This window comes from Macaca thibetana, chromosome 14 (genome assembly GCF_024542745.1).
Source record: "Macaca thibetana thibetana isolate TM-01 chromosome 14, ASM2454274v1, whole genome shotgun sequence".
Lineage (NCBI taxonomy): Eukaryota > Metazoa > Chordata > Mammalia > Primates > Cercopithecidae > Macaca > Macaca thibetana.
Window position 1 is genome coordinate 58999022 of NC_065591.1, and position 24294 is coordinate 59023315.

The 24294-nt window shown below is 41.3% G+C and overlaps 2 protein-coding genes across 3 annotated transcripts in view; both read left to right on the forward strand.

Annotated features, from left to right (window-relative positions):
• Positions 1-24294, forward strand: part of TAF10 (TATA-box binding protein associated factor 10) — a 143139-nt gene that overhangs the window by 51307 nt on the left and 67538 nt on the right. The gene's annotated exons all lie outside the window — the stretch shown is intronic.
• MRPL17 (mitochondrial ribosomal protein L17) lies at positions 20354-22033 on the forward strand. Of its 2 annotated transcripts, XM_050756488.1 has the most exons (3): positions 20354-20842; positions 21151-21219; positions 21564-22033. In XM_050756488.1, exons 1-3 carry the CDS (start codon positions 20669-20671, stop codon positions 21846-21848), a joined length of 528 nt encoding a protein of 175 aa, XP_050612445.1. In that variant the 5' UTR covers positions 20354-20668; the 3' UTR covers positions 21849-22033. The 2 variants fall into 2 exon arrangements, with proteins under 2 accessions (XP_050612445.1, XP_050612446.1); XM_050756489.1 differs by lacking the exon at positions 21151-21219.

Below are 24294 nucleotides of genomic sequence, written 5' to 3' on the forward strand. Positions count from 1 at the left end.
CTTACACCTACCAAGTCACCATCTTCTTATCTGCACTACAACAAAAACTTCGTAACTGGTTTTCCTGACTCTGCTCTTGCTCCCTCTCTCCATTTTCCACAACCTAAGCTAAAGAGACCCACAATTGTGTGCTGCTTAGTGACAGGAATGTGTTCTGAGAAATGCGTCATTAGGTGATTTAGTAGTTGTTTGAACTTCATACAGTGTACTTACACAAACCTAGATGGTATAGCCTACTACACATGTCGGCTATATGGTATAGCCTATTGCTCGTAGGCTACAAACCTGGATAGCATGTTAATGTAGTAAATACTGTAGGCAAAAGTAACACAATGGTAAATATTTGTGTATCTAAACACATCCCAACATTTTTTTGTTTTTTTTTTTTTTGTTTTTTTTTTGTGACAGGGTCTCACTCTGTCACCCAGGCTGGAGTCCAGTGCAGTGATGCAATCATGGCTCATTGCAGCCACTACCTCTTGGGATCAGGTGACCCTCCCACCTCAACCTCCTGAGTAGCTGGGATTGCAGGCGTACGCCACCATGCCCTGCTAATTTTTTCTTTTTTTTTATCTTATAGAGATGGAGTTTCACCATGTTGCCCAAACTGTTATCAAAATCCTGGGGTCTAGTGATCTGCCCACCTTGGCCTCCCAAAGTGCTGGGATTACAGGCATGAACCACGTACTTGGCCAGCCCACAGTATTATCATTTTATGTGACCATCAAGTTATATGTCATCATTGACTGAAAGGTGTATTGTGAGGCCTGTGACTATATTTAAAATGGAAATTGATCATGTCATTTCTCTACCTAAAATGCTACAGTGGCTTCCCACTACCTTTTAAGACAGAGTTCAAAATCATTAAAATGATTTACAGTATATATTTATACACAATGGAATCCATGTCTCACTCCAGCCTCAATGCTCACCCCTTTCCATTCACTCCTCCAGCCACAGTGAACTTTTCTTCAGTCCAGAAAGGATTTTTCTTCTAGGCCTTCAAACATGCCATTTCTTTCATTCAGAACACTCTTCCCCTACTTTTTCATCTCGACTACTCCTTTTTAGGTGCCAGCTTAGACATCACTTCCTCAGAGAAGCCTTCCACAACCTACTAAACTGCACATACTTTAAATGTCCTCCATTATCTATTCCAGAAAAACTCATATTGTTCCTTTCTAAGCATGTAAATCCACTTCTACATATCTGCTTAATGTTTAACTCCTCACTAAATTATACACCTTATAAGAACAGTTATCCAGTGAATTCCAAACGGCTAATTCAATGGTTGGTGCATAGTAAGTTTCAACACATATTGAATGAATGAAAGAAACCTAGGCCAGGCACAGTGGCTCATGCCTGTAATCCCAGCACTTTGGGAGGCTGAGGCGGGTGGATCATTTGAGGTTAGGAGTTCAAGACCAGCCTGACCAACATGGTGAAACCCCATCTCCACTAAAAATACAAAAAACCTAGCCGGGCATGGTGGCAGGTGCCTGTAGTCCCAGCTACTTGGGAGGCTGAGACAGGAGAATTGCTTGAACCTGGGAGGCGGAGGTTGCAGTAAGCCAAGATCATGCCACTGAACTCCAGCCTGAGCAACAGAGTGAAACTCCATCTCAAAAAAAAAAAAAGAAAAAAAGAAAGAAACCTGGGGTGGGGTTGAAGGTAGTGACTTGATATTTACTGACCTGTACTGGAATTCAAATATAGTTCTTCTCTTTCAAGGAATAAAACCTCTCTTAACTTTTTTCACAAGGGCTTTCCTCAGTTTCTTCACCTGCACAATAACTCAGGTGTTCTTAATCTGGAGGTCTGATACCCAAGGGGTCAATGAATAAAATTCAGGAGGTCCATAAGCTTGAATGGGAAAAAAAATATATGTCTTTATTTTTATTCACCTGTTACTGCAATGTAGCATTTTCTTCCATTTGTATGTAGGTGGCAAACCACAATAGTCTCAATTATTCTAATTCTAAACAGCACATATTATGATGTCACCAAATGGAGATTTTTTAAAAATATTTTGAAAACAACATAATTGGCTTCCTTTGTATTCCTTTGTATCTTCTTTCATGCATTTAAAAGCATTATTCTCAGAAGATTAAGATTTCTCAGTCTTGGTCAAAAGGCACAACAAAAGTTAAGAGCCCTTTGACTGGATGATCAGACTTCCCTCCAAATGAATCCAGTTTATAGCTATTATCTCCTCCGATGTGCCTATTGCCCAACTTTTATCTGATTCAAAGGTTTCCAAAATAGGTAAGTAGGGAATAAAGAAAAGAACCAATTTCTGGCGGTGCAGAAATATATGAGTGAGAATGAGAGAAAGGACTCAAAGCAAAAACAAATCAGATGCTTTGCAAATAGTACAGTAAGAGGTAAGCTGGAGAGATCTTTTTAATAATTTAAACCCAGTAGTGAAAGGTCACAGATAATGGGAAATACCACACAGAGGCACAATCAGAGAGATAGTTGGTGTTGAGGTATAATGAAAGCTAGCTGACAAGAAATGGGCCTAGCCACACAATAAATTCTCAATAACAGGCCAGGTGTAGTGGCTCATACCTATAATTTCAGCACTTTGAGAGGCTGAGGTGGGAGGACTGCTTGAGCCCAGGAGTCTGAGACCAGCTTGGGCAACACAGTGAGACCCCATCTCTACAAAAAAAAAAAAAATTAGCCGGGTATGGTGGCGCGTACCTGTAGTCCTAGCTACTCAGGAGGCTGAGATGGAAGGATCTCTTGAGCCCAGGAGGCAGAGGTTGCAGTGAGCAGAGATCTCACCACTGCACCCCAGCCTGGGCAACAGAGTAAGACCCTGTCTCAAAAGAATAAAATATAAATTAAAAATTCCCAATAACTAGCAAATGAAGGAGAAAGGAGAGGATAAATAATTGTGCTTAGTAAAGGTAAAGTCATCAAGAAACACAAATAAATCAAAGTTTTATATTTTTTAAGATTTTTTAAGGTTTTTTTCCTCTTTTATGAACTCGTAAACTTGTAAAGTTTTCTTTTTTACAAACTTATAAAAGCACAGAGCTAGCTTGGGTATAAAAGGGAGGGGAGAGGAAATGGGATACATGAGTCAGAGTCCTTCTTTGACCTTGAAAGACCTTATAATTTCTGCAGCAGGCATTTCATCTCACTAATAATAGAAGGAAATAAAGCAGGGAGGGGAAAGAACACCACATGAAGAGAATAAGCCAAGTTGGAAACAGCTAGTCACCATTTCCAGAATGAAGTCACTGTAGAGGATTGTGCTGATTCTATCCAAATTCTGCCCCTCTATCACCCTGGACCATCTCAACTTTAGTTACATGTAAATCAGGAGTTAATTTTCCTAAATTCAATTGCTTACAAGGCTTATTGTTTCCGCTTGGGGTGTGTTTTGATTTGTTGTTATCCTCAATATCCTGGTGACTCTGAAAAAGTCATTTTAACTGATCACCTAATATGATCATCATTCCATAAGATACTAGAGATAGGCTGTGTCTTTGTCCAGTGCCTCCCAAAACATTGGATTCAGAGAGGGGTTAAGACCCTGCTCTGAGGGTAAGAATTAATATATATCAAGAAAGAGCCAGTTCCTAGGATATTTGACATTCAGGATTCTAGAGACAGAATCAGAACTTGGCTTGGGATTTAATCAATAATTGCTTCCTACCATCATCACTAAACCCCTGATCGAACACTTTGCTGTGCTCCCCTAAACTGGCTCCCCAAACACTGCTTCACAGAGGCTCCTGCAGAATGGGATGCAGGCATTTAAGGGTTCTCTGCAGTGATATCAGCAGATCCAACCCCCTTCTTCCAGTAGAGGTTACGGACAATACTTCTTTTAGAGGCTGGGATCTTTTTTCTTCAGCTGCCTCCCAAAACATTGATTGGGACCACTTTCCTCAATCCTGCCAGACTGACTGTGGTCACTACCAACACCTCCTCAGGGGCTCCACCTGGACTCTCATCAGAGTCACTCCAAGTCCTGTCTCAGGCAGAATACTCAGATCTATTCCAAGCACCTTCCCTGGGATCTCAGGCACATACTGAGGACCAGTGGGTAACAGGGTTGAGAGGTAAGAGCAGCCTGGCCCGGGTGCAGAAATAAGGGGTGAATTGTCTGTAAAAAAATGTTTAAATAGTAATAAAACTAACTAAAAGTCAATCTGATTTTTATTATCACCTTGTACAACAATTCTAGGCAATGTTAGTGATACAATAACCCTCACCAAAAAAAAATTGTTAATCTAAGTTCCAAGCAATTGCTACAGTTACTGTTGCATTATAATAATATGTATGTAAGCTTCAAATTATCACTTTTTAAATTTATTCACTAAAAAATATTTTATTCTACAGGGAAGTTAATTTGGAGAACTACTAGTTACACAAACTCTGCCACATACATTTTTCTCTCTTTTTTTTTTTTTTTTTTTTTTTTTTTGGTCAGGAGACCAGAGTTTTATTATTACTCAAATCAGTCTCCCTGAGCATTCATGGATCAGAGTTTTAAGGATAACTTTGTGGGTGGGGGAAAAGTTAGTGAGCTGGGAGTGCTGATTGGTCAGGTCAGAGATGAAATCACAGGGAGTAGAAGCTGTCTTCTTGCACTGAGTCAGTTCCTGGGTGGGGACCACAAGATCAGATGAGCCAGTTTATCCATCTGGGTGGTGCCAGCTGATCCATCAAGTGCAGAGTCTATAAAATATCTCAAGCACTGATCTTAGGAGCAGTTTAGATAGGGTCAGAATCTTGTAGCCTCAGCTGCATGACTCCTGAACCATAATTTCTAATCTTGTGGCTATTCTGTTAGTCCTACAAAGGTAGTTTAGTCCCCAGGCAAGAAAGGGGTTTGCCTTGGAAAAGGCCTGTTATCATGTTTGTTTTAAACTATAAACTATAAGTTAAGTTCCTCCCAAAGTTAGTTCAGCCTATACCCAGGAATGAACAAGAACAGCTTGGAGGTTAGAAGCAAGATGGAATTGGGACTGTCTCAGTTACAATTTTGCAGTGGTGGTTTCAATGTCTCCCTTTGGATTTTACAACACTTTAATCTTAAGGTGTCAGCTAATGAAGATGGAAAAAGGGCAAAGACCCCTCTAATTTCTTCCTGCTGACCAGGGGTGTAGTGGGGGTAGGTGTTGACCCCAAGGTGAGAGGAGTGAAATCACTTTGCAACTGTCTGAGCATACTCAAACAGTCCTGGCTGGGATTCTAAGGCTTATATGACAAAGGCATTAGTATTGCCATCTATAATTTTAGTTCCATATTTAAGGGAACGGCATACTATAAGGTAAATAATGAGTACTAAGATAAGGAGTGTGATTTCCAGTTTGAAAAATAAAGATTTGAAAGCTCTAGTTTTCAAAATGGGGACTTGCAGCCCACAAAGAATTTAAGATTTAGTCCAAACTGCAGAAAAAATCTGAAGAACAACTAACCACAGGTGTACTATAGTTTTTTTGAAGCATAATTTTTCTCTCTCCAGTCCCTATTTTTATCCAAAACACATCATGATAGAACTGATTTGTTCACAAAATAAACTTTAGTCTTAGCATACTTGGCCTGATTATTTGCATAAAGTGCAGCAAGAACAATTATTTTTCACATAGGCTCTTTTTAATATTGGCTTTTGAAACTGTTCTACAAGGAATCTCAATTTTTACTTTTTAAAAGCCTTGAAGCCCAGCCATGGATTTATCTTGTCTACAAATTACCTGTGAATTCCTCACCTCAAAGTCTCAAGATAACTTGGGGCTCCTGGGTCTGTCAGAAAGTGACATTCTTTACTTACCACTGGTCAGGAACTCTGTACAAGGACTAGGAGACCTCAACTCTGTATGAGGCCAGCTTTCCCAAGGGGCTTTATTGGCTCTATAAGTCAACTTTGATTCCTTAAAGAAAGCATGTCATTTTAGTCAAAGCCTTGGTAAAATAACCAGTTTCTCCAATTGTGTCTTGTTTCAAAAGGGAACAGATTCTCATTGCACTTATTCAAATAACTATACTGCCATAAGTTGAGAATACTCACAAATAGTTTCTAAATTCCATAGAAATCACATAAAGAGAAAGCAATATGCTTCAAATTTTGTTCTCAGGAGTATACTTTACTCACTTGCTAAAAGTTGTAAATAGCTCAAAAGAAATAAGTTTCCTTAACTCTGAAAACAAAAGGATTAGCAATGTTTAACACATCAGCTCTCCATGAGAGTCCCAGAAGTTTCAGTTTTTCTCTATTCCAATTGCAGAATTTTTAAAGTTATCAGAGGCCTGCACTCAGAGTCTATATCTCACTATAAACTGCCTTTTGAAAAGAACCAAAGCCAGACAAAATGTCTGGTGATGACGAAAGTCTTACAACAGCCACTATTAAAGCTACAATTGACTAGAAATTTTGGTTACTTCTGTGGCATACAACAATTTTACATAACAATTATAATTATTAATAATGTACCCTAAATCATTTCAGAATTATAGAAGTTTCCCATAATTTTGGAAAAATACTAAAAACATATTTATATAAATACAGCCCAAAGATAGCCAAACACCATTTCATATTTGACAATGCTTCCTATATGATTGTTATACCAAATAAGCCAAACACATCATTTTTGGACTTCAGAGGACCTAATGTCTAAAAGGATTGATAAGGTCAGAAAACGATATACTTCATAATTTAATTTTGGAAAGTTTATCAAATATCAAAGGTTTCGAACACTATATCACAAAATAGGATCACAGATTGCTCATTTATCTGAAGTGGTAACTCAAAAAAAATTTTTTTAAGATGAAAACCTTTGCTCTGATAGAATAGACTTAGCTTTCCAAACAAAAACCCAATGAAGATAGCATGAGGTCAACTGAATCTGTCTCTTCTCTCTCCTCCTCAGTTTCCCCTGCCATTTACCCAAAGGAGAAAACAAAAACCTTTCATTATCTTTTAATATTACATAAAAATATTTTTCAAAAGAGAAATCCAGGAAAGAGCAAGACTGTCTCAAAAAATAGAAAAATTATTAAAAAAAACCTTGATTTATTGAAAAAAAAGAGAGAAAACCAAACTTCATGTTTGCATTATTGCATCTTTAATGCTATAGCTAGTTTCTAAATAAAAGTTTATCAATCTATTCAGTTTTAATTAGTTTGACCATAAGGTAATATTTTTATAAATTTTTTAAAACCCTTTACAATTTTCTGTTAAACAGCAGATCAGTTTTCTAAGAAAACTCTGTTATTCGGACACATAGGCCCAGATTCTGGCCCTGCATTAATGTGCTTTTATTTTAATATTTAGCATATGGAAAAAAATTAAATAATTCCCTTCAAATGTTAGCCAAGTTAGTCATACCCACAGAACTTTCCTCATAAGACTAAGCCTTCACAAACCCTTTTCAACTTGCTTAAACCTTCAGTTTCGTCCCAATACTCTTTTAGGATAAGACAATCTTTAAATCCCTCTAAACTAGACAAAATTACATTCTCTTTAACAAAAGCCACATTTCCATGCCGACTTATCATCTTTTACCAAAAACACATCCTACTGTCCTTACACACTTTGGATGTAAAACCATTTCTCCAGTAGTCTCAATCACATGTAACAATGTTAACCCTTAGCAGCTTTCATTTTTGGTGAAAAGCATGACATGTAAGAGATTTTAATTATGTACTGGGTGTGGGGCCTAGGATGTCAGACAGAAATGAAGATAAGATCTGACTCTTTCTAGCATAGCTATGGGGATGGCTAACTCCACATGTCCCCAGGCCTTATCTAGAGTCGAATGCTCCAAAGTAGGTAAACTGAACAATTTTCAAAAGTCAAAGAAGCAGTTTACAACCTTAAAGAATTTAGCACATCTGATATCTGACCTTTAGACCAAATGTCTACATTTTGAAGACATTTTTATTTTACCAATAATCTTTAAAACTGTCTTTATTTCCAAAAGATTACTAAAGTCACATGAACAAAAAGGCATTAAAGTTTTTATTTTTCTAACAAAATATTTTATTTAAGTGCTTATTTTTCTAAGTCAATTAATCAGAGCCCTTTTTATATAAACATTACACACATAACCCACATATAAATAGACAGACAGAAAGAAGGTTCAGCACTTGTAAGGTTTTTCATTTGTCAGTTTCTTTTTTTTTTTTTTTTTTTTTTTTTTCTCGCTCTGTCGCCCAGGCTGGAATGCAGTGGTGCGATCTCGGCTCACAGCCAGCTCTGCCTCCTAGGTTCATGCCATTCTCCTGTCCTGCCTCAGCCTCCCAAGCAGCTGGGACTACAGGCGCCTGCCACCATTCCCAGCTAATATTTTGTATTTTTAGTAGAGATGGGGTTTCACTGTGTTAGCCAGGATGGTCTCGATCTCCTGACCTTGTGATCCACCCACCTCAGCCTCCCAAAGTTGTGTGAGCACTGGCTTACAGGTGTGAGCCACTGTGCCCAGCCCCTCATTTGCCAGTTTCTTAACTGGAGTACTAGCTGCAGGGTGGAGCCCTTGGAAGTACAGGGCCAGGAAAGCATGCAGTTTCTAGAGTCTAATAAGCAGGCACTGCTGGAAGGCAAAGACAGGTCCCCAAGATTAAGGGTGCCATCTTATACTGTATCCTAGATCCCCAAAAGAGAGGGAAATACTACAGGAGAAGATAGTGCAGTACTTTTACCATGCATTTCATTGTAAGGCAGCCCAAAGCCAATCAGCCCATTTTACACTCAGCCCATCCCCCATGGGAGTCTCATCTCTCAGTGAGGGTTGGAGATGTTTCCATATCTTCCAGGGGGCCAACAACATGCTTCTCTAATTAAAACATCAAAGAGCCAAGTATCCCCCCATAACTGCCGTTAGCCATCCCCAAAGGTAATTTCCTACCTAGTTATTACATACCAAATTTCTCTCATAATGCAAAGTAATTTCTGATACCCACAAAAGTCAAAACTTACAGCTAATGCAATACAAAACAGAATACAGCCTTAGATTTTGAAAGGGATCTATTCTCTTTCAATTCCTGGGCTTCTGTGAGGAAAGCAGAGCTTTATCCCAGAATAGCATCTGTGGTGCCTCCTCTGCTTTTCCCCAGGAGTCCCAGGCTGTTAGAATGTATCTTAGATTCTCTCATATGGGCATCAAGAGTGGCAAGAAGACAAAATGGAAAAGAACAATTCTGTCTACTGAGAAAAAAAAAAAAAACTTTTTTCAGAAAAACACAATTCAAGAAGAGGAAGAAGATAAAGTCCTCTTAAATACATGTAGCTTGGATATTTCTTTTTAATTCAGCTGATTTTAGCCATAGAGCTCTTTTTTAAAAAAATAAATAAATCCTTTTAAATCTCTTATTACTAGACTCTAGCCAGGACAGCCAATATTTCTGGCTTTTGATTTCTACCACAGGTAACTTTCCACATGAAATTAATAAGTTTTAGCTAAGGTTATAACTTAACCATGGACATATAAGGTGTCTCAAAGAGATGATAGCAGTTTCTTTTTTTTTTTTTTTTTTTTTTTTTTTTTTTTGCAAGATTTACAATCTCCCCAAGGGTAGTTTAGAGAAAGGAAAATCCCAGACAGGAAATCAGAAGTTATCCATGGGGGGAAAACCCTCAATAAATAGCAAAATTACACAAATAACAAACCAGAAAGGAAACATTCCAGAAGCGAAGAATTGAACCCAGGCCACCACTGTCGAAAGAAAAAGCTTCAGTTACCGAGCCACACAGCATTGAGCAGTTTCTATTGCTCTTCCCAGAAGAAGTCTAGAGCAGTCAATTTCAAGCTTGCAAAGGCTCTTAACTCCTTAAGATAATTTTTAGGGCTAACATGAACCCCAAAATTCCTGTCCTCTGGATGGCAGAAACCAAGATAAAATATCTTCACATGATCACAAGGTTAAGCTCTTAAGGACACTAAACAAGACAGAGAAATTTCATCTGGTATTGGTTTCAGGGACCCTCAACAAAGTTTGTTACTGACCAGTCTGCTGGGCTGGCTTGTAAAGCAGGCTTATTGGGGTCCTAAGCCTACGTTCTATCCTGTGATACCCCTCTCTCCATTACAGAAAGACAAATTCTTAGCACAAAGTCAACCAGATTTCCTACAGCCTAAGACTAGACTCACAAATGCCTTTTTCTAGTAATCAAACCATTGCAGAGAAGGCAAATAGTGATGTTTACCATTTACACACAAACGTGCACACACACACAGACGGGGAGGTGCAGAAACCCAGCTGGTAAGAAATTCTTACCCTTTTTGCCAGCACACCAGGTTTTGAGATTCCCTTTCTCTGCAGCTTCCAGAAGAACAGAGCAGATTTTGATGACCCTGCTAGTTGTGCCATAGCACATGTAAAGGTCAAGCCACTTTACAAAAGAAAATCACCCTTTTCTCTCTTATGGAACCATAAGCAAAAGATTCTCAATTTTGCAAGATGCTGCCCAAGAGGCTGCATAGGGAACCAAACTAATATTTTCCATCCCCGTAAAAGCAAAATATACATAACAAAACAGACACTAGTCACCTCATTCACCACCCAGTATTGACCTGGCAAGGCTCAAACTTTCTCACATTGATCACATTGTCTTTGATCCACTCCAGGTGGGGAGGGATGACCTCTGACCAGTAATCTGATGGGTGGTCTCTGAGAAAGACGAAGAGCAGAGAGTCTCCCGAGCCAGGTCTGTTGAGCTTTCTTTGGGGCTCACCTTGTGATAGGGCTACAGTTATAGGACATCTCCCCAAGACTATTTCTCTATTGCAATTAAACCCATGCACATTGGGTCTGCAGTGCCCCATCAGTGGAGACAGTACCAGAGTCAGCCCCCAGTCCAAAACAACTAGGCAGCTGCTGGGGCTGGCATCTGAATCCATCACCAGAGGGAGACTACCAAACCATGGGCAGGTAGCCACATGGGCAATCCTGGACAAGACTCCAAATTTGTAACCACCCAATGGGTTCACCTTGCCTGCTGCCTAGACAAAGGTGATTTATCAAGACAGGGGAATTGCAATACAGAAAGAGTAATTCACACAGAGCCAGCTGTGCAGGAGACCGGAGTTTTATTTATAGTTAGAGACATAAATTCATAAGAGTTTAATTAGCTTTCAGGCACACTTCAAGTACATTTCATGTCTCCAACTCCTGTTGTACAAAATATCCCTGCTTTTAAACAGTAGATTTAAAACAAACAACTTTAGTTTTGTGGGATTTTTTTTATGAGTTTTTTTATGAATGTGAAGTTTCAAAGAAGACCAAACACAAAAATATCTGCAAAGAGCCAGAATAAGCCTTGAACAACATACAGTCAATAAAACATCAAGGTTTATTTCTTTTAATTAATTAATTTATTATTATTATTATACTTTAAGTTCTAGGGTACATGTGCATAACGTGCAGGTTTGATACATATGTATACTTGTGCCATGTTGCTGTGCTGCACCCATCAACTCGTCACAACCCATCAACTCGTCATTTACATCAGGTATAACTCTCAGAAGCAATCCCTCCCCTCTTCCCCCTCCCCATGATAGGCCCCGGTATGTGATGTTCCCCTTCCCGAGTCCAAGTGATCTCATTGTTCAGTTCCCACCTATGAGTGAGAACATGCGGTGTTTGGTTATCTGTTCTTGTGATAGTTTGCTTAGAATGATGGTTTCCAGCTGCATCCATGTCCCTACAAAGGACGCAAACTCATCCTTTTTGATGGCTGCATAGTATTCCATGGTGTATATGTGCCACATTTTCTTCATCCAGTCTGTCACTGATGGACATTTGGGTTGATTCCAAGTCTTTGCTATTGTGAATAGTGCCGCAATAAACATACATGTGCATGTGTCTTTATAGCAGCATGATTTATAATCCTTTGGGTATATCCCCAGTAATGGGATGGTTGGGTCATATGGTACATCTAGTTCTAGTCCTTGAGGAATCGCCATACTGTTTTCCATAATGCTTGAACTAGTTTACAATCCCACCAACAGTGTAAAAGTGTTCCTATTTCTCCACATCCTCTCCAGGACCTGTTGTTTCCTGACTTTTTAATGATTGCCATTCTAACTGGTGTGAGATGGTATCTCATTGTGGTTTTGATTTGCATTTCTCTGATGGCCAGTGATGATGAGCATTTTTTCATGTGTCTGTTGGCTGTATGAATGTCTTCTTTTGAGAAATGTCTGTTCATATCCTTTGCCCACTTTTTGATGGGGTTGTTTGTTTTTTTCTTGTAAATTTGTTTGAGTTCTTTGTAGGTTCTGGATATTAGCCCTTTGTCAGATGGGTAGATTGCAAAAATTTTCTCCCATTCTGTAGGTTGCCTGTCCACGCTGATGGTAGTTTCTTTTGCTGTGCAGAAGCTCTTTAGTTTAATTAGATCCCATTTGTCAATTTTGTCTTTTGTTGCCATTGCTTCTGGTGTTTTAGACATAAAGTCTTTGCCCATGCCTATGTCCTGAATGGTATTACCTAGGTTTTCCTCTAGGGTTTTTATGGTATTAGGTCTAACATGTAAGTCTCTAATCCATCTTGAATTAATTTTCGTATAAGGAGTAAGGAAAGGATCCAATTTCAGCTTTCTCCTTATGGCTAGCCAATTTTCCCAGCACCATTTATTAAATAGGGAATCCTTTCCCCATTTCTTGTTTCTCTCAGGTTTGTCAAAGATCAGATGGTTGTAGATGTGTGGTATTATTTCTGAGGACTCTGTTCTGTTCCATTGGTCTATATCTCTGTTTTGGTACCAGTACCATGCTGTTTTGGTTACTGTAGCCTTGTAGTATAGTTTGAAGTCAGGTAGCGTGATGCCTCCAGCTTTGTTCTTTTGTCTTAGAATTGTCTTGGAGATGCGGGCTCTTTTTTGGTTCCATATGAACTTTAAAGCAGTTTTTTCCAATTCTGTGAAGAAACTCATTGGTAGCTTGATGGGGATGGCATTGAATCTATAGAAAACCTTGGGCAGTATGGCCATTTTCACGATATTCATTCTTCCTATCCATGAGCATGGTATGTTCTTCCATTTGTTTGTGTCCTCTTTTATTTCATTGAGCAGTGGTTTGTAGTTCTCCTGGAAGAGGTCCTTTACATCCCTTGTAAGTTGGATTCCTAGGTATTTCATTCTCTTTGAAGCAATTGTGAATGGAAGTTCATTCATGATTTGGCTCTCTGTTTGTCTGTTACTGGTGTATAAGAATGCTTGTGATTTTTGCACATTAATTTTGTATCCTGAGACTTTGCTGAAGTTGCTTATCAGTTTAAGGAGATTTTGGGCTGAGACAATGGGGTTTTCTAAATAGACAATCATGTCATCTGCAAACAGGGACAATTTGACTTCTTCTTTTCCTAACTGAATACCCTTGATTTCTTTCTCTTGCCAGATTGCCCTAGCCAGAACTTCCAACACTATGTTGAATAGGAGTGGTGAGAAGAGGGCATCCCTGTCTTGTGCCAGTTTTCAAAGGGAATTTGTCCAGTTTTTGCCCATTCAGTATGATATTGGCTGTGGGTTTGTCATAAATAGCTCTTATTATTTTGAGGTACGTTCCATCAATACCGAATTTATTGAGCGTTTTTAGCATGAAGGGCTGTTGAATTTTGTGAAAAGCCTTTTCTGCATCTATTGAGATAATCATGTGGTTCTTGTCTTTGGTTCTGTTTATATGCTGGATTATGTTTATTGATTTGCGAATGTTGAACCAGCCTTGCATCCCAGGGATGAAGCCAACTTCATCATGGTGGATAAGCTTTTTGATGTGCTGCTGAATCCGGTTTGCCAGTATTTTATTGAGGATTTTTGCATCGATGTTCATCAGGGATATTGGTCTAAAATTCTCTTTTTTTGTTGTGTCTCTGCCAGGCTTTGGTATCAGGATGATGTTGGCCTCATAAAATGAGTTAGGGAGGATTCCCTCTTTTTCTATTGATTGGAATAGTTTCAGAAGGAATGGTACCAGCTCCTCCTTGTACCTCTGGTAGAATTCAGCTGTGAATCCATCTGGTCCTGGACTTTTTTTGGTTGGTAGGCTTTTAATTATTGCCTCAATTTCAGAGCCTGTTATTGGTCTATTCAGGGATTCAACTTATTCCTGGTTTAGTCTTGGAAGAGTGTAAGTGTCCAGGAAATTATCCATTTCTTCTAGATTTTCTAGTTTATTTGCGTAGAGGTGTTTATAGTATTCTCTGATGGTAGTTTGTATTTTTGTGGGGTCGGTGGTGATATCCCCTTTATCATTTTTTATTGCGTCTATTTGATTCTTCTCTCTTTTCTTCTTTATTAGTCTTACTAGCGGTCTGTCAATTTTGTTGATCTTTTCAAAAAACCAACTCCTGGATTCATTGATTTTTTTGGAGGGTTTTTTGTGTCTCTCGCTCCTTTAGTTCTGCTCTGATCTTAGTTATTTCTTGCCTTCTGCTAGCTTTTGAATGCGTTTGCTCTTGCTTCTCTAGTTCTTTTAATTGTGATGTTAGAGTGTCAATTTTAGATCTTTCCAGGTTTCTCTTGTGGGCATTTAGTGCTATAAATTTCCCTCTACACACTGCTTTAAATGTGTCCCAGAGATTCTGGTATGTTGTATCTTTGTTCTCATTGGTTTCAAAGAACATCTTTATTTCTGCCTTCATTTCGTTATGTACCCAGTAGTCATTCGGAAGCAGGTTGTTCCGTTTCCATGTAGTTGAGTGGTTGTGATTGAGTTTCTTAGTCCTGAGTTCTAGTTTGATTGCACTGTGGTCTGAGAGATAGTTTGTTATAACTTCTCTTCTTTTACATTTGCTGAGGAGTGCTTTACTTCCAATTATATGGTCAATTTTGGAATAAGTGCGATGTGGTGCTAAGAAGAATGTATATTCTGTTGATTTGGGGTGGAGAGTTCTGTAGATGTCTATTAGGTCTGCTTGCTGCAGAGATGAGTTCAATTCCTGGATATCCTTGTTAACTTTCTGTCTCGTTGATCTGTCTAATATTGACAGTGGGGTGTTGAAGTCTCCCATTATTATTGTATGGGAGTCTAAGTCTCTTTGTAAGTCTCTAAGGACTTGCTTTATGAATCTGGGTGCTCCTGTATTGGGTGCATATATATTTAGGATAGTTAGCTCTTCTTGTTGAATGATCCCTTTACCATTATGTAATGGCCTTCTTTGTCTCTTTTGTTCTTTGATGGTTTAAAGTCTGCTTTATCAGAGACTAGTATTGCAAGCCCTGCTTTTTTTTGTTCTCCATTTGCTTGGTAAATCTTCCTCCATCCCTTTATTTTGAGCCTATGTATGTCTCTGCGTGTGAGATGGGTCTCCTGAATACAGCAGACTGATGGGTCTTGACTCTTTATCCAGTTTGCCAGTCTGTGTCTTTTAATTGGAGCATTTAGTCCATTTACATTTAAGGTTAATATTGTTATGTGTGAACTTGATCCTGCCATTATGATATTAACTGGTTATTTTGCTCGTTAGTTGATGCAGTTTCTTCCTAGCCTCGATGGTCTTTACATTTTGGCATGTTTTTGCAATGGCTGGTACTGGTTGTTCCTTTCCATGTTTAGTGCTTCCTTCAGGGTCTCTTGTAAAGCAGGCCTAGTGGTGACAAAATCTCAAGCATTTGCTTATCTGTAAAGCATTTTATTTCTCCTTCACTTGTGAAACTTAGTTTGGCTGGATATGAAATTCTGGGTTTAAAATTCTTTTCTTTAAGAATGTCGAATATTCGCCCCCACTCTCTTCTGGCTTGTAATGTTTCTGCCGAGAGATCTGCTGTTAGTCTGATGGGCTTCCCTTTGTGGGTAACCCGACCTTTCTCTCTGGCTGCCCTTAAGATTTTTTCCTTCATTTCAACTTCGGTGAATCTGGCAATTATGTGTCTTGGAGTTGCTCTTCTCGAGGAGTATCTTTGTGGCGTTCTCTGTATTTCCTGGATTTGAATGTTGGCCTGCCCTACTAGGTTGGGGAAGTTCTCCTGGATGATATCCTGAAGAGTGTTTTCCAACTTGGTTCCATTTTCCCCCTCACTTTCAGGCACCCCAATCAGACGTAGATTTGGTCTTTTTACATAATCCCATACTTCTTGCAGGCTTTGTTCATTTCTTTTTCTTCTTTTTTCTTTTGGTTTCTCTTCTCGCTTCATTTCGTTCATTTGATCCTCAATCGCTGATACTCTTTCTTCCAGTTGATCGAGTCAGTTACTGAAGCTTGTGCATTTGTCACATATTTCTCATGTCATGGTTTTCATCTCTTTCATTTCGTTTATGACCTTCTCTGCATTAATTACTCTAGCCATCAATTCTTCCACTTTTTTTTCAAGATTTTTAGTGTCTTTGCGCTGGGTACGTAATTCCTCCTTTACCTCTTAGAAGTTTGATGGACTGAAGCCTTCTTCTCTCATCTCGTCAAAGTCATTCTCCGTCAAGCTTTGATCCGTTGCTGACAATGAGCTGCGCTCCTTTGCTGGGGGCAATGTGCTCTTATTTTTTGAATTTCCAGCTTTTCTGCCCTGCTTTTTCCCCATCTTTGTGGTTTTATCTGCCTCTGGTCTTTGATGATGATAGTGACATACTGATGGGTTTTTTGTGTAGGTGTCCTTCCTGTTTGATAGTTTTCCTTCTAACAGTCAGGACCCTCAGCTGTAGGTCTGTTGGAGATTGCTTGAGGTCCACTCCAGACCCTGTTTGCCTGGGTGTCAGCAGCAGAGGCTGCAGAAGATAGAATATTGCTGAACAGCGAGTGTACCTGTCTGATTCTTGCTTTGGAAGCTTCCTCTCAGGGGTGTACTCCACCCTGTGAGTTGTGGGGTGTCAGACTGCCCCTAGTGGGGGATGTCTCCCAGTTAGGCTACTCAGGGGTCAGGGACCCACTTGAGCAGGCAGTCTGTCCCTTCTCAGATCTCAACCTCCATGTTGGGAGATCCACTGCTCTCTTCAAAGCTGTCAGACAGAGTCGTTTGTGTCTGCAGAGGTTTCTGCTGCTTTTATTGTTGTTTACTGTGCCCTGTCCTCAGAGGTGGAGTCTACAGAGACAGGTAACCTGCCTAGGTTTCCTTGAGCTGCTGTGAGCTCCACCCAGTTCGAGCTTCCCAGTGGCTTTGTTTACCTACTTAAGCCTCAGCAATGGCGGGCGCCCCTCCCCCAGCCTCGCTGCTGCCTTGCCGTGAGATCTCAGACTGCTGTGCTAGCAATGAGGGAGGCTCCGTGGGCGTGGGACTCTCCCGGCCAGGTGTGGGATATAATCTCCTGGTGTGCCTGTTTGCTTAAAGCGCAGTATTGGGGTGGGTGTTACCCGATTTTCCAGGTGTTGCGTGTCTCAGTTCCCCTGGCTAGGAAAACAGATTCCCTTTCCCCTTGCACTTCCCAGGTGAGGTGATGCCTCGCCCTGCTTCAGCTCTCACTGGTCGGGCTGCAGCAGCTGACCAGCACCTATTGTCCAGTACTCCCTAGTGAGATGAACCCAGTACCTCAGTTGAAAATGCAGAAATCACCGGTCTTCTGTGTTGCTCGCGCTGGGAGTTGGAGACTGGAGCTGTTCCTATTGGCCATCTTGCTCCGCCCCCTCAACATCAAGGTTTAAATTGTTGCTTTAACTTCCTTTTGGCTGGAAACTCCATATTCTGGTAATTCACCAAAATGACCAACACAAGGAAAAGAGGAGAGACACCCAATGTATGTTTTCTAGACCTTTTAGAAAACATGGAGTTGGCCACATGCATGGGAGTCTATAAAAAAAGTGATACTGTAGACATCAAGGGAATGGGTATGGTTCAAAAAGTAATGCCTCGCAAGTGTTACCATGGCAAAAACTGGAAGAGTCTATAATCTTACTTAGCATGCTGTTAGCATTGCTGTAAAAAAAAGAAAAAAAAAAAGTTAAAGGCAAGATTCTTGCCAAAAGAATTAATGCCCATATGGAGCACATTAAACACTCTAAGGCACAAGGTAGCCTCCTGAAATGCATGAAAGAAAGTGATCAGAAAAAGAAGGGAGCCAAAGAGAAAGGTACCTGAATTCAGCTGACAGCCAGACTGCTGCACCAAGAGAAGCACACTTTGTGAGAACCAATGGAGAGGAGCCAGAGCTACTGGAACCTATTCCCTCTGAATTCACGACATAATAGGTGCAAATAATAATAATAATAAAACCCCTTGGACTGTTAAAAAAAAAAAATTGTTCCGTTAATATCAGCCCACAGAAATTGCAGAGAAAGCCAGTAGTGATGCTGCGAAAACAAAATGTAAGGAAATTGACATCTAAAAAAAGAATCAAATTTTGAAGACTACCAGAAGAGACAAGAGACGATGGTCTTGTATTGCCAGAAAAAGTCAAAAAGGACAATGTTTGATGCTACAATTGTTTTTACCAAGTGTAAGCATCTTCTAAAACAATGGATCAATGTTTCATTTTATCTACTTTTTTGCTGAGGAAGAGACTCTTCACAAGTTTTTACCAACAGAAATTTGTGATAAATTTGCTGGTGGGCCGGGCATGGTGGCTCACACCTGTAATCCCAGCTCTTTGGGAGGCTGAGGCAGGCAGATCACCTAAGGTCAGGAGTTCAAGACCAGCCTGGCCAACATGGCAAAACCCTGTCTCTACTAAAAATACAAAAAAATTAGCCAGGCGTGGTGGCGGGTGCCTGTAATCCCAGTTTCTTGCCAGGCTGAGGCATGAGAATCGCTTGAACCCAGGAGGTGGAGGTCGCAGTGAGCCAAGACCACGCCATTGCACTCCAGCCTGGGCAACAAGAACGAAACTGCGTCTCAAAAAAAAATTCTGGTGAAAATATCTTAGTGAAATTTTTCAACTGCAAAGACAATTGAAAACTACAAGAATTGTTCCCAAAGAAACAAAATATGAATGGTAATTGTAATTTCTGTAATTTATTGTAAATTTCTTTGTGAAGTGTGATTTGTATAAATCTCTGTCAATGTATTTATATGTTCATGACTTTTCCTCTTTGCCTATTTGTTCCTTCATATTAAAGAAGCTTTTCAAAATTAAAATTAGCAAAGAGATGTTCTTTGGTCACCTAGAAGCTGACAGAGTGACAAATCTATACGTCTACTGCATATGTACACGTAAAGAGGAGTGAATTCATTTCCTAAGACTGCTGTAACAAACTATCACAAACTGTGGAACTTAAAACAGCAGAAATTTATTGTTTTGTGGCTCTGGAGGCTAGAAGTAAGAAAGCAATGTGTTAGCAGCAGGGTCATGCTCTCTGACGGATCTGAAAAAGAATACGTTTTATAGCTTTCCCTTGGCTTCAGGTGTGCTCCAGCAATCAATCTTTGGAGTTCATTCACTGATTTGCAACTGCTTAACTCCATAATCTCTGCTTTCAAGGTCACATGGCTTTCTCCCTATATGTCTCTGTCTTTACCTGGTCAGCATTACCCTGAGTGTCCATCTGTCTCTCTTCATACGCTTTTTTTTTTTTTTTTTTTTTTTGAGATGGAGTCTGACTCTGTTGCCCAGGCTAGAGTGCAGTGGCCTCATCTCAGCGCACTGCAACCTCGCCTCCCGGGTTCAAGCTATTCTCCTGCCTCAGCCTCCCGTGTAGCTGGAATTACAGGCATGAGCCACCACACCCGGCTAATTTTTGTGTTTTTAGTAGAGACGTGTCGGCCAGGCTGTTGGCCAGCATGTTGGCCAGGCTGGTCTCGAATTCCTGACCTCAGGTGATCCGCCCGCCTCGGCCTCCCAAAGTGCTGGAATTACAGGCGTGAGCCACCGTGCCCGACCTGTATATATGTATGTACGTATATATGTATCTATCTATCTGGACACTAGGCATTTTGGATTAGGCGCCCACCTATACCCGTATGGCTTCATCTTAACAAATTACATCTACAATGACCCTATTTCCACATAAGGTCACATTCTGAGTTACTGCAGGTTAGGACTTAACACAGCTTTTTGGGGACGGGAAGAATCACGAGGGAAGACACAATTCAACCCATAACAAGGAATAATTTTGACAGTCATTGCCAATTTGCAGATGTTAAGGCTCAAAAACAAACTACAATATTACTGTTCATTAACACACAAATGTGTAGGTATGTTTTTTCCCCTTAAAAAAACACACTGGTGTAATTAAAAACAATCCACTACTTTTCCCTTTAGCGCTGTAAATTTTTTAACTGGAATGATTACTTCAACAAAAGAAAAATTTCACTATCTGCGTTTCTTTTCCGGTCATCGTTATTATCCGTTTTACTATTACTACTGAAAATCACTGTTAAAAACGATGCGTACAGGTGTCAACAAGGCTAGCTGTCCACTGCTGGACCGCGTAGGGCCGTCAGCCCGCAGGGCTCCGACCCCTCCGGGTGCCTTTCTCCTCAGACGCTCTCTTTCCCAGGAGGCTCCGCGGCGGAGCGTCCCATCGCCCTAAAAGCCACTGGCTGACGCAGCCAAAAAAAAAAAAAACCCGATGGCCCGCTTATCCCACACTAGGGGGCGCCTGCTTCTCCGGCCGCCACAGAGCGCTCTGGATGCCTGAAGCCCGCCCAGCTCGCCGCCTCTGGAAAAGCTCAACACCATTTCTCCGCCCTTCCCAAGATTGCCAACGAGGCAGGCTCTGATGCGCATGCGCAAACACGTTCGCCACGCTCGGAGCTAAGGCGCATGCGTCCCTTGAAATTGCCGCCACCCGGTCTACCTTCCAGTTTCCAGTTCCGGCCTCCAAGGGGCGGGCAGAAGCTGGAAACATGCGGCTGTCGGTCGCTGCAGCCATCTCCCATGGCCGCGTATTTCGCCGTCTGGGCCTCGGTCCCGAGTCCCGCATCCATCTGTTGCGGAACTTGCTCACAGGGCTGGTGCGGCACGAACGCATCGAGGCACCATGGGCGCGTGTGGACGAGATGAGGGGCTACGCGGAGAAGGTGAGGAGCGGGGCCCTCTTGTCCACTCTGCGGGTCTAGTCTGAGGGGGCGGGGCCGGCTGCAAGTGGAAAGGGACTGGGACCAACCTGGTAAACCATTCCCCAAGTCTGAGTCTTCTAGGACCCTCAGCTGAACCCGCCCCTCCATCGCCTCTAATGGAAGACTGGTTAGGGCTGCGGAGTTAAGAGATGGCGTAGATTGGAGATGGTTTGCTAGTGGAAAGAATGCATTGAGGTCCGGTATTAGAGAAATTAGATTGGCACCTTGTTTTCTTGCTCGGTTGGATCCGTGATGTTATGTCCTCACAGCTCATCGACTATGGGAAGCTGGGAGACACCAACGAACGAGCCATGCGCATGGCTGACTTCTGGCTCACAGTGAGTGCGTCCTATCGGCCTTCAGAATCCCACCCTTTACTCCCTAGGGGTAGGGGTTGGAAGAAGGAGAACTGTGCAGAATTAAGCTTGGGTACTCACTTATGGGCCAATGTTGTTAACTAAATTAGAAACTGTGTCTTAAGTTAGTTGAAGTCGATGTCAATATACCTCTGCACAACTGCCTATAAACGACTCCTTTGTGTAACATTGACTCTACCAGATTGGTGAGGGGCGGGGGAGGTCTTTCTATGTGTGGATGGACCTTATCTTTGGGAGTGGCCTAAAGTTAAATGCCTCTGCAGTTTTGCCTGACTCTTCTGTCTCTTGGATAATTCTCCCTCTAGGAGAAAGACTTGATCCCAAAGCTGTTTCAAGTTCTGGCCCCTCGATACAAAGATCAAAATGGGGGCTACACAAGAATGCTGCAGATCCCAAATCGGAGTTTGGATCGGGCCAAAATGGCAGTGATCGAGTATAAAGGGAACTGCCTCCCACCCCTGCCTCTGCCTCGCAGAGACAGCCACCTTACACTCCTAAACCAGCTGCTGCAGGGTTTGCGGCAGGACCTCAGCCAGAGCCAGGAAGCAAGCAACCACAGCTCCCACACAGCTCAAACACCAAGGATTTAACTGGATCTGAAGAGTCTGCAGCCCTTAATCAGTGCCCATGATCACAGGCCTTTGGAGCGCTTTTACTCTCTGAGAAGAACTGGAGCTAGAGATGTAAAATGGACAGTCTTAATGGGATTGAGAACCTTCTGGGAGCCAGATGACCCTCTTTTTGCACAATAGATAAAAGTCTTTATATGAATATATATAAGTTCATTTCTTTTTTCCCTCCTGTGGGATTTCTGGAGAATGAGAATTACCCAAATGCTCAGTCTACCTGGGATAGTAAATTCCTGGCTTATGCTTCTGGTCCTTAAATTTGGGTTATTTTTGGTTAGTGCAGTTCTGTTTTTCTTAATGCCAGTTTACATGGGAATGCATCCTTTAATTCCAAATGTTGCCAGAGGTGGTTTTGTTTTGACATCTGGTCTCCTAGAGACTGAGTGCTTGGGATTTCTTAGAGAAGATTACTTCCTGACAGGGGTAGGGGAGTGACAATCTGCAAGTGAAACTTCCTTAAACAATCTTGTATCCTACGAACCTTCAGGGGATACTGCAATCATTCCTCTGTTTTGAGGCAGGATCACACATTACCTTCATGTGTTCCCTTCAGCCCCCTAAATGGGCCTGGGAGGAGAGGACCCAAGAACTCAGATGTTCTACCAGTTTGGCCAAAGGGGTGGAGACATACAGCAGAGGATGTTGGTCTCCAGGATAAGCTCCTTCCTCTTGGTGGGGGGAAGGGGTAAGAAAGAGGGTCTATGCCTGAGAAGGATTAGGATATTAAACCTCCTAGGAATTTCCTGGAAATTTTTATTGTTGTCAAATCTGGCCTCTCTGGGAACCCAGAAAAGGGAAATCCGGCTTCAGAATGTGAGAAGCTGGGAACCCCTTTCTTGGCACAGCCAGGCTGCCGTTCCCTTGGGTTCAGAGGCTTTAGTATGGTGGTAGTTATGGAAAGACGGAAAGGAGCCATCACTCTTGGTCCAAACACTTGATAGCAGTGCCTGATAATTGCCGTATCTCCAGTAGAGCAGGTAGAAGAGATTTTATCTTAGGCTCTATCTTCTGAGTGTATTTGGCCCACTGAACCCATCCACTGTCTGAGACAATAAGTAAGAGTAAAGGTAAAGGGATCACTGGTGTAGCAGACATGGCTTCAGTGACAGAACGAACTATTCTGGTGCTAATTTAGCTGCAGCTGCGTTAGTCTGATACTCATCTACTCCTAACAGAGCTCTTTATCTCTTTTTCTCTACTCTGGTTTGTTCTTCACACTAGCCAGAAAGCTCTTACATTTCAAATGAAATATAGTAGACACTCAAAACATTTATGAAATAAAGCTACAACTCTGCTTCTGCTAAAAAATATACCCCTCTTCTGTCTTAGCGTGAACATCCACCCTAGCTAGATATCTAGGAGTCATGCCTGACTTCTAGAAAAACCACTTTCCTTAAAACCACATCTTTATTTTGAATAGATGGATTGTGGCTCAGCTCCTGTAGCTTTTCTTCTTAGACCCCAGAAATATATCTCCCTGTGGGACTTCCAACAGTTCCCTACATGCTTTTTGAGCATCTGCTGGTTCCCAGCATCAATTTAGGCAGAAGGGATACAATATCCACTGTTTGTCTAATAGAGACTAGAGATAAGAAACAACCTGTACCACCAATGAGCTCACAATAACAGGCCACTGCCACTACCACAGTGGCCTCAAGGGACACTGCTTCCCCTTTAATGTTTTGGTCCAAATAAAAGTAGATGAATCCTAAAACATTTGCTAAAGGCTCAGGGATAACACAAGGAAAGTAACAGCATCAAGAATTTTACTGCCGGGCCTGGTGGCTCATTCCTATAATCCCAGCATTTCGGGAGGCCAAGGCGGGTGGATCATAAGGTCAGGAGATCTACACCATCCTGGCTGACATGGTGAAACCCGGTCTCTACTAAAAATACAAAAAAATTAGCCGGGCATGGTGGCGGCACCTATAGTCCCAGCTACTGGGGAGGCTGAGGCAGGAGAATGGCATGAACCCGGGAAGCAGAGCTTGCAATGAGCCAAGATTGCACCATTGACTCCAGCCTGGGCAACACAGTGAGACATCTCAAAAAAAAAAAAAAGAATTTTACTAATCGAGCTTATAAATAACTTTTCTTCAACTAGTGGACTGCTCCCCCCAAGTCCATCTAAGCACCTCTTAAATACATTCCAAATCCAAGAGTACCACTCTCAAAGGTTCCCACCATCTTGGGCTCCAGTTCTTTACATAAGGTTGACAAAGTAATGATCACTCCTTTCGCAAAAGGTAACAAGTTTAGGCTTTACAGTTAAAACACTGCAAGCCTGTTATCTTGGGGAGATGACTAGAAAAGTCAGAGATTATTTCCTTACACTAATCTACACTGAAATTAACAAGTCATGTTTTTATTTCCACAATGTTCCTCAAATCTGCAATGAACTCGCTCC